Source organism: Lonchura striata, chromosome 11, assembly GCF_050655825.1.
Source record: "Lonchura striata isolate lonStrDom1 chromosome 11, ASM5065582v1, whole genome shotgun sequence".
Classification (NCBI taxonomy): Eukaryota; Metazoa; Chordata; class Aves; order Passeriformes; family Estrildidae; genus Lonchura; species Lonchura striata.
In genome coordinates, this window is record NC_140713.1 from 14,551,574 (window position 1) to 14,562,834 (window position 11,261).

Below are 11,261 nucleotides of genomic sequence, written 5' to 3' on the forward strand. Positions count from 1 at the left end.
TTCCTGCTCACTCATCTCTAGCTCTGGGTGTTGAACTACCTGAAGGAAATGTAGGTGCTTTTATCAATTTCCTTTGCTGGACGTTTTGTTATTCAGGAAGGATAATCAGAGTCCTAAGTTGGAATAAATCTGTATTGCTACGTGGAATGCACAAGGGGAGCATGCATCATCCATGAAGCACAAGCAGCCTAGGCAAGCCATGTTGTGGCACCTGGCTGGAGTGTGCTCCTGATACCCACAGCAGCCATGGCATGGCTGGGCTCTGAGCACACAGCCCAGCTGAACTCCACTCTCACAGCCAGAATGTTTTAAACCATGGCTTGGCAACATTTTTCTTTAAGAAATAATTTACAATCATACTTGGATAATAGAAATGATATCAAGATATGATAAAATGATCACAACTAAAAATGAACACAACTGCTTCACAGATATGCTAAAAAAATCCAAACTACTAAATGAAAATAGAATAAATGGAGTCCTTTCTTGTAATTAAAAAAAAAAAAAAACAAAACAAACAACCAAAACAGATACAAAAGCTCAATATTAGCTGCTCATTACAACAGCTATGCCTCCTTGTCCTCTGGAAAAGAGGTTAACTTCATACAAAACACTGCTTAGATAACTGATGGCATTACTTACCTGTGAGAAAAGCAAAGAGCCCTGTACACAGAGAAAGCTGGTGGAGAGACCAGGGATATGTTAAGGGATCTATTAATTTTGCTAAACACTACTGAGAAAGAACTCAATTACAAGACAATAAAAAAGGAGCAAAAATTCTGGGAGATAAATATCTTTAATCTAGTGTGGAAAGCCATAACAAGAACCAATTTTGAATAGGACATTCAGTAAATATTTTAATAGTGAGAGTGATTAACCACTTTAGCTATTGAATGGAGTTGTATCTCTTGGTTTCTATAAAGTGAGCTTGAAAATCTCACAGTGTAATACTTTTTTAAATCTTGCTACTTGGGTTCAGTATCAATTGACTGGATAAACTGCAATGGCCTACCAGAAAAGCTGGAGATGACTTATTATCCCTATTTGGGACTTCTGTGAATTAATGGGTTCCCCATTAACTGTCCCTACATTAATATTACAGCTCATCACTCTCTCTTTCTATATCTGAATACTATTAAATTGAGTTTATACAAATAAAAATGTGTGCTCAACTTCAACAGCTTTAAAGCATTAGCACTTCCTCTGGCCTACCAACAGACCTAGTTAAGCTCATTGCAGGACTTTGAATAAAAATAAGAAAGCTGAATGTAGACATAGTCTCTCATATGAAATTTTAGCCTAGTTTTTGATTTTCTTTAAAAGAAACATAAGCACTTGCTATTTGGAATACATTTAAATATGAAGTATTTTAGGCTCCTAACGAGTATGCCACTGAGGTGGAATCACCCAGAAGTATGGGCTGGTAGTTATTATCACGTGGCAGTGACTGATTTATTAGCTGTGCAATGAAGGAGCCAAGGTTTGTGTTAGAGGAATAGATTCCTCATTTTTACTTCCACCATCCGTCATAGTAGAATCTACTGGAAAATGGAGTACAAATCATTCAGGAATTTACAACAGTCAGTTCAGCTAGTTCTGTGCTATATCATTGCTGGAAGTGAATGCCTTTGTTTTGCACCCTAAGGGCTGCTCATATGCATAAACAGCCCCCCTTTTTCTGTTCCTGAATCACAGTGTCCAGCCAATACAAAAAAGATTATGAGGTATGAAAACCGCACATATCTCCACCACAGAACAATAACAAGATCTATACTTTGATTTCCTGGGAAATAAAAATTGTAGCTATACTTCCTGTCAGCCCATTCCTTTGAACGTGTTCTCTTCATAATTTGGATTTTGAATCAAGTTTAAATGGCAGTTAAAAATCGTATGTGGCAGTACACAATGAAATTTAGCTTGACAGCCTGGACATCAAAACTAAAAATAAATGACTTCACATCCAAATAATAAGTAATAACAATGTTAGCCTGCATAAGAATAGCAGGACTGGATTCAAATACAATATTAATTTTAGGGATATGAGTGACTAGGGAGAGACAGAGGCAAAGAAACAAATCCTTCATATAGCAATAGTCTCTTCTTATCCCCCAGGCAACTGGCTGCCTTTCACCTCGGCGGCGGAGCAATTATGTGGCATAATGACTGCAGTGCAAATAAGCAGAGAGATTTTATTAAACCAAATGAGCAAATCATCTGCGTATTATTGCCATTTGATTGACAGTGACAAGTGTCGAGCAGACACGGATGTGAATATGATAAAGAAGCTTGCAGGAAAGCTCTTGATAATGTTACTCTTGATAAAGTTGCTCTGCAAACCTCTCTAAGTAAATAAAGGGGAAAGAATATGATGCATATTAATTCGCATAGTTTGCAACCTGCTACAGGACTAGAGGAAAAGTTGCAATAGGTTCAGCACATGGCATTTCATATGAATTCTAAAATTGCATTTATGAGTCTCATAGACTTTACAATACTATATTAATATTAAAAGTAAAGGTCACTCCACATAACAGTTAAGCTGCCTGAGCTTCAACCTTTATATCAATAACAGACTCGGGCTGGGGGCACGAGGAGGAGGAAAACAAGCAGAATGATCTGAATAAATGTAAAATGTTACTTAGAAAGATTGCTGCCTTTTGCTGGGCTGTCCATTTACACATCTGTACTTCCAGTGGACAATTACATTTCTGACAGGGCTGCCATCAGAATGATTAAATCAATACCTTTCATATGGGAATGTGATTCACTGGCATGGGCCTTCAGGCCTCCAGGTAGCCTCTGTCACATTAATGACTGCCTTATGACATCATAGCACACACTCCAAAGCTCCCCAGCATGGCAGGCAGCATGCAACTTTGGATAATTACTTCTGGCACATGGAATGAATTAACCAAGGTGACTGGGAAGCTTTGACAGCAACACCCATGGAAGAAAAGCAGCAGGAATAAAATCTCCTGTGCTGCAACGGCACTAACATCATGAATAAATTTGGGCTTACACGTTGAAATTGCTTTAGTGGATAAACCATGTGATAAATAGATCCCTTTCCTCCACTCCTTCATATTTTTTATTACTTTAAATTTGAATGTGAACAAGCCACAGTGTTATGCCACACTTCAGTGAACATTCTTTTGCCATCAAGTATCATCAAGTTGAAGATTTCCACTCTTTGAAAAAGAATCACAACTGGGAGGAAATATTCTTGTCACATGAAGTACACTGTAAAATGTGGAAAGCATTTTTGATTTATGTTGTAATAGTGATTTGAATATCTATTTGGACATATTTAAAAGAGATCACCTTTGTAAGGTTCTGCATAGCCTGAGCTGATTCTTGTGCTGTGCTTTAACTGTGCAAGGAAACTTCAGCATTCAAGAGCTGACATGTTCAGAATAACTGTAGCCTGATAAAAAAAGACTTAAAGTGTCTTTAACTTACATTTTCCAGGATGAGAGCCCTCCAACTCTAGTGAGCTTCCAAGGGGAAGAATTGAGGAAAAAAAATAGTAGAATAAAATATTAAGTACCAAATCCATTTGCTCTAGTATTTGTTATAATTTGTTGTATAATCTATATGTTATAATAAAAAATTACTTAAACAATTTATATAATTTATTGCTTAAAAGCATCAGATGACCTTATTTCTACAAAAAGGAACTTAAGTATTCAGTAAAACAAGTTAATCTACCAATCTAGTCCAGTTATTGCAAATTACTTAGTACATTTTTGTTTATATGAAAATTAAAATAAAATTTTCATACAGTTGAGGGATTTTCACCTGTTAGAAGAAAATGTAAAAAAGGATAGACAATACTATCTACACACCAGACAAAAATTGTCAGGGTAAGAATTTTTTATGTTTTAACATTGTTATTTCTGGGTTGGGAGCTGGTTTAATTATTTGAATATAATTTTTGAGTTTTTTTTTTCTATTTGATAAATATGTTTAAGAAATATTACATCCTAGCAATTCCCGAGTGCCTGATATTCTTCAAATTAGTATCCAGTTGGATGCATTCTGGTAGTTAAATATGAAAGTAAATACTCTGGTTCCCACGTTTGGATCATCTTCAAAACCTAATCCCTGATATGCAGCAATTTTTACCACAAAGCAGATAAACAAGTATCTAAATAAGTTTATCTAAGAAGTCTAAACCATTTCATCCTAAAATTAAACTTTTAATATAGAATAAAGTCTGAGATTTTACAATGAAATTAATTTTTAGAGTCTAGATTTTAAATATTAAGTAAAGTATTTGATATTTAAACTAAATATTAAATATATAAAACAGTTTCAGGATTTATCCTAAATTACTTATGAGAGTTCTGGTGTAAATTATAATCATATCACTACTATCACTTCCAAAATAGTTCATGTTATGTTATAAAATGCAAAATTTCTTTTAAGAGACAATTTAGAACCAAACACCATTAGACACAAAAATATTAACCATGTATTCAAAGTTGATTGACACAGTGATGTCTGCTGAGATGACAGAGAGTGGATTTGAGAACCCAGTGTTAATTTTTGTTCATTTTATTGGGATGCTGCTAATTGCAAGCCAAAAAAATACTTAAAGTAATTATAGAATATTAAAGCCTGGAAATCTGTTAAAACATCATACTAATATATTTTCCTGTTGCCACCACAATGTGGAGAGATATTAAGCTGGAGTACAAAAGAGTTTCTAGGTTTTGCAAATCCTTGCAAGCAAAAAACCAAATTAGTATAAAATTGAAGGCTTTTGTATTTTTATTCTGTAATTTCCATCACATTTCAGATAGAGCCCCTTTTATCAAGAGTGGTGAAGCACCTTCCACTTTTAGTGCATGGCTGGATCTACACATGGCCCTCCTTAACCTTCAGGCATCTTTAGCATTGTCAGTGAAATGCTGGGTATGCACATCTTCCACTGAAGATTTAAGTAGTGCAACACAACACCCTCATTTTTCTCAAAATTTAGAAAGGGAAAGTTCCCAAAGTTTTTACAGTCAGAAAAATAGGACCAAGACGATGAGTGAATTCTATGTAAGCCTTACTGCTTTGCAAAAATATCATGACTCCCTAAAAAAAAAAAAAAAAAAAAAAAAGAAAAAAAAAAAGGGGGCTATCTGTGATTTTATAGTGGTAAATGAAGCAAAACCAGACATTCACCTCGTCATGGCTCCTGAACTGTTTAAAAGCAAGCAAGCCTGCTTCTAGGGGTATGCAAATGTCAGGTAGTTCTTTGGGGATACAGGCTTCATCCCCTGCTTTTGTGGAGCCAGAATTGATTCTCAAGTGTAGTAAGATTGACCATCCTGGAAGGAAAGAAAGAAAAAAAGCTCAATCAGACAAAGAGAAGACAAACTTCAGAACATAATGTGAGAGACTCAAGTCCTTGAAGTGTGCAGCCAGTAGCGTTCACTGACCTTTCTTTATATCATTACACTCTCATCTATCTTATTATTTTAGCACAAAATTTATCACAAACAAAAATTTTCTGGGACTGGAAAATAATTATTTACAAGGCTGAAATATGAATAAGAAAAATATTTTACATTTATTTTCTAAAAATATTACTTCTTGATTATTTTCAGGGATCCTTTGAGGCAGATAACAAAATGTTATAATAACCACTATCATAATGTTTCCCTAAAGTAATACTTCAAACCAGCATGTGACCTATGCAATGTTTAAATAGCCATGCCAAGCTTAATTAACTTCTTATTAAATGTCAAATATATCTTCAAATGATCCTTTTTTTCTGAAAAATAAAATTGATTTGCTCAAGAAGTAATGATGAGTAGACACCTTAAGAAAACAATAACATTAGTGTTATTTTTCACACTTACTATTCACACAATTAGGGAAGTATTTATGTACATTTATGCCTGAAGAGCAGGCATGTGCTAAGTGCAATTTCAAATTTCTCTTCCAGAAAACCTGGACGATGTGAGCAATTGTGGGCTAAACCAAAATGTTTTTGGCTATACATTTCTATAACCTAATTTATGGCTCTAGAGGTAAAGAGCCCAGATCCCTGCACATCTCAGTAAAAGTACAGCAAAAGCCAACCACAGCTTGTCAATGTATCTTGCCCCAGATCCCTAATATTTTATTTAGGCAAAATTTTTCATTGTTCTGGAGTTCTTACAAAGCTTCTTCAGCAATCCCAAGCAATCAGTGCACTATTACTGGCCTTGGCTACGGCTGGAAATAAAATTGATTGTGCTAGGTTGCATCCAAAATAACCTAGTTTTAATAAAAATGTCTGAAAGAAAGTGTAGTAAAAGAAATACTAAATTGGTGTTAGAGAAAACTACATGTTGAACTGGACCTGGCCACTAAATCCTGGCCTGGATTCAGCTTCTCTGGTAATGTCAAAGCAGGGCAGCATTTGACAGAGTTCTAGCAGTAGATGGGTGAACTTGGCTACTGTTATGTAGATGAGATAATTAGATACCAAAGTCATTTTTGAATGGCCTTTCTCACCATACAGGCTGAAGCTGTTCTCACTCACAGTTTGTGGACTGATCTTGGCCACAAGAAGATGGAAATATAAATACATTTCAAGTTATTTATGCATCATACAATCCAAGCTTAGGATCACATGCTATCAGTCATAATCTGCATTATTATGACAGTCTGTCACCTTGCTGTATTCATTGTGAGAACTAAGAATTATGTCTATAATAACAAAAAAATTGCCATTGAAAAAATAACATAGAAGCAGTCAAACCGAATCTTCCACTGCACTTCAAAAATAAGGAGATATTAGACAGAGGAGGCACTGACACAAATCCCTCTGTGGGGAGGATCACAGTATTTGTTAAAAGTAGGCAACAATTTAGAATTAAAATAAAAACACGAAACAAAAACAAATTAAACTACACTTCCGGCAAGTAGTGTTCATCTGTTCTGTGAACTGTAGCTCTGCCTCAGCTCCAGGGCGTTCATAACACCTCTAATGGTGATCAGTCATGAGTAGCTGTGGGAATCCAGAGCTTCCCTCTGGCTGCACTGGGACCCACCAGGAACCCCCCTGGACAGAGCCCCCAGAGACACTGGCTCTGATCTCTGTCCATGGAAAAGAGTTTGCAATCTTACAGCATGAATTACAAGCTCTGAGTGTTTGATATGAGTAATAATTAAGTGTGGCACGGGTGCAAAAGTAAAATTTTAGGATTCTGGATTAGGGATCCAAAGGAGACAAGATGGAGGAAATTGGGTGTGTCTTGTCCTTTTTCTCCTTCTTCATGCCCTCCATGTTTCACTGTGGTGTTGGCATTTTTCTGTTGGTTCAGGCTGGGGACACACTGTCCAACGTAGGTGACAGATATTGGCACGTTATTGTAAATCCAGCCCAGGGAGTTTCTGGTATTTAATGTATGTAACATCCCACTGAGGGCAGAGCCCTACACACTGCCCTGCAGGACAGAGCTGGGCAGGGCAGCAGAACATGTTAGAGATAAACAGAATAAACAACCTGGAAACCAGCACAGACCAATTATGGCTTCTTCTTTGGCAGCGAGACTTTCTACAATCTCGGAATCATCTAAATATCACAGATTCTGACAAGTAGCTTCTGTTTTCCAGGAGAAACTAGAAAGTAAAAAAGGGAAGTGCTGGCCCAAGGGTTGCCTGTTAGATCAGAGTGGTGTCACCTTCTGGGGGTTCCGTTGTTCCCTGTGGGGCCAGAGCTGAGCTCTGCCAGGAGCGGGGCAGGCTGCGGGCAGAGCACGCCCCGGGCAGCACAGCCCTGCAGCACGGCCCTGCAGCACAGCTCTGCAGCACAGCCCTGGGCACAGCCCTGCAGCACAGCCCTGCATGCCAGCCCTGCAGCACAGCCCTGGGCACAGCCCTGGGCACAGCCCTGCAGCACAGCTCTGCAGCATGGCTCTGGGCACAGCCCTGCAGCACAGCCCTGGGCACAGCCCTGCAGCACAGCCCTGCAGCACAGCTCTGCAGCACAGCCCTGCAGCACAGCCCTGCAGCACGGCCCTGCAGCACAGCTCTGGGCACAGCTCTGCAGCACAGCCCTGCAGCACAGCTCTGCAGCACAGCCCTGCAGCACAGCCCTGCAGCACAGCCCTGCAGCACGCCCTGGGCACAGCCCTGCAGCATGCCCTGCAGCATGCCCTGCAGCACAGCTCTGCAGCACAGGTCTGGGCACAGCCCTGCAGCATGCCCTGCAGCACGGCCCTGCAGCACGGCCCTGGGCACAGCCCTGCAGCACAGCCCTGCAGCACAGCCCTGCAGCACGCCCTGGGCACAGCCCTGCAGCACAGCTCTGCAGCACAGCCCTGCAGCATGCTCTGCAGCACAGCCCTGGGCACAGCCCTGCAGCACAGCCCTGCAGCACAGCCCTGCAGCACGGCCCTGCAGCACACCCTGGGCACAGCTCTGCAGCACAGCCCTGGGCACAGCCCTGCAGCACAGCCCTGGGCACAGCACCCACTGCAACAGAGCTCATAGGCCACTGTAAACCAAATCCCTCTGGAATTCACCCTGCACAGCACAGAACACTCTGCACAACTAAAGCTGTCATAAAACAAACCATCAGATTGTCTCTGAGCGCTTTCATCTGTCCCAGTCAAAATAAACACCTTTAATGTAAGAATCATCATTTAAAGAAAACCCCCTCAACCATAACTAAATACATTAGTCACTCTCCTAGAACCTATCATTTATTTCGGTGCATTCTGTGATACCAACACTATTGAACTTCAATAGGCATGAGATTTTTCTATATTATTATTTTTGAAAAAAAAGTACAAGGTTATCAAATAGAACTTTTGGTAAAGCAGGAAAGCTAAGAACTCAACTGCACAAAATGTAAACCACAACTGTCTCTTTTTTAATTAAATGGTAAATATTTGGGAAAAAAGGACTAGGGAAACAAAGGGATAAATACATGGCTCAAAGTTTCAATAAAAAGTACACAGAGTTGTAGAATGGACACTCATTATTGCTGGAGGTATTCTAACTCCAGCAAAAAAAACCCAAAAAACAACATAATAAAACAAACCCAAACAAACAAAAAACCCCAAACAAAACAAAAGAAAACCCTCCAAAATATGAATAAAAAACCCCCAAAAGTCCACAGTGGGGGATATTCTGAGATAGCAGAAATCAAACTGATTGTGTGTGAATCTCAGCATTGTCCCTGTATCCATTTGGGACACAGGTAAGATCTGTGCTACATCTCTCAGGCACAGTCAGACTCCCTGCTCTGCCCAATAAACCCCTTCACAAACTGCCCAGCTTGTGGGATGATAACTTAGACAAGTAAATCCTGTTTAAATAATTCCATGTCAACATATTAAACTTGTGTTCTGTATCAAACCACCCTAAATATTACCAGTAATATCTCAAAAGCACTGAAGTAGGTGGCTGGCAATAACAATAAAAGGGTGTTGGAGTTTTTTTTCTTCCTTTAATTCAAAGCCTCAGAAGGAGGAAAACATGCCTCCAAACCAATGAACATGCAAGTCTACTAAGCCCAGCATATGCTCAGCCAGTGGCTGCATTTCTGTTGCTTATGGTGGCACCAGAAGTTACATGTTGTATTTTTCATCCTCTGCAGTGGTAATTTCTTGGTCATTTACCTCCTCAATAATAATGTTTAGCTGAGTAAAATAATGCTTTAGGCTTTAAGTCTTAAAGGCTCTTCCCCCTTTGCCCCCCTTAGTAGGATGACTGATTTCAGCCCTTTAGAAAAATAAGCTTACTTATGAGACATTAGTGGCATTATTGCCTTCTTTAATATTCGTGACAGTCTCCAGCAAATGTATCACAAGTTGGCATTTATTAGTGCTAGGCACAAGTAAGGGGCATGTTATTTGATTTGAATAACAGCTTGGAGCTACAGTTTGAGTCCAGAAATATATTAGTCAGAAACAATCTCATTTAATAACACAGAAACTAATAAAAGAAAAGTATTCCAACTGATTCAAAATTGAATTTATGAATATTGCTTAGCAGGATTAATGATCAAAAACTGAACCTGTTTGTCATGTTATAACAGAGTTTTCGATTTAAATGCAAAACTAGGAGTCAATGAGTCCAATGGATTGTATATTGCTTTGAAGAAAACCAGTTCATTTTACACATAAGCTTTGAAATTGGCAATAAACTTTAATTACAGGGTCAGATAATCAAATTATAATCAAATAGCCTCACATAAAATCTGTGTTTGAAATTAATGAGATACAATTCTACTAGTCTGTAATATTGTACCTCTGAAACTTACTAAAAGACATTTCATTTTCATTTAAAAGTCACCTTAAGGACTTCTCCCTCAATTTCTTCTGCATAGCTCAATTTTATTTGGAAATGTCTCATTTTCAGACCACACATTTCTAAAGATTTTTGCATATGGAAGCATCATTTGTTGCTCCACAGATTTTTTTTATTGATAGTAAGAATTTTAATATAGCAATATTAGAAATCTCTCAAGCAGATGCATATTTATGCATTTTTAGAGAAAGCTGCAGTTTGGATAATAAAGCTGTATAGTTGTTCAAATGCACATAATTATTAAAATTTTCATTTAAGATGAAATTTTTGATGACTGATCTTAACTTGCAAGTGCAAACATATATGCTAATGTACACTATTGCATAATCTATTTCTTTCTGTGTATACAACCACAATAATTTCTCCCTGCATGTCTTACCTTATTTGGAAGAAGAAATATATTTTATATTTAAAACAAAAGATAGGAAGAATAAATCCAAACCTGCTTTCTTAAAGATTTGCTGCTGTGTGGCTTGAGGCAAGTCATATTATATTTTATAGCTATGATTTCTCATGAAAAATGGCAGTTACAGCTTCAGTGCAACTTCACTGGGCTTATCATAAGATCTTATTAATTGTATAGTGATTATCAAAATGAAGATGCAAAATTGTTGGATAGATAATGTCAAACCTCATTAAACCTGCAATGGTAAAAGTACAGAAAAAGTCAAATACTTCTAAAGCTATGATTCTACTCGATGGCAATATAAATGATTGATAACACACAATGTAATTAAAAAAGAATCTATGCCTTGTACTGAAGTACAATTGTAAAATTTTACTACTAAGCAGAACATTTTTTACTTTTAAAAATCAAGTTATTCCAAGTTAAAAAATAACAATTGCCAAAAAAACTATTTAATACAACTTGTCATCTGCTTAGATGGACTACAACAATGAAAATGAGATCTTTGCTCAACAAAATCATCACTTAATAAGCTTGGACATGGACTTAGGCC

General features: G+C 37.8%; 1 protein-coding gene across 1 annotated transcript in view; it reads right to left on the reverse strand.

Moving 5' to 3' along the window:
• The window catches only part of LOC110484420 (uncharacterized), a 91,645-nt gene that overhangs the window by 9,042 nt on the left and 71,342 nt on the right, over positions 1-11,261 (reverse strand). The window contains exons 10-11 of the mRNA XM_085589611.1: positions 5,176-5,321; positions 3,460-3,494 (exon numbers count right to left, since the gene is read on the reverse strand). Coding sequence (XP_085445737.1) covers positions 3,460-3,494; positions 5,176-5,321 — 181 coding nt within the window. The remainder of the gene's footprint in view (positions 1-3,459; positions 3,495-5,175; positions 5,322-11,261) is intronic.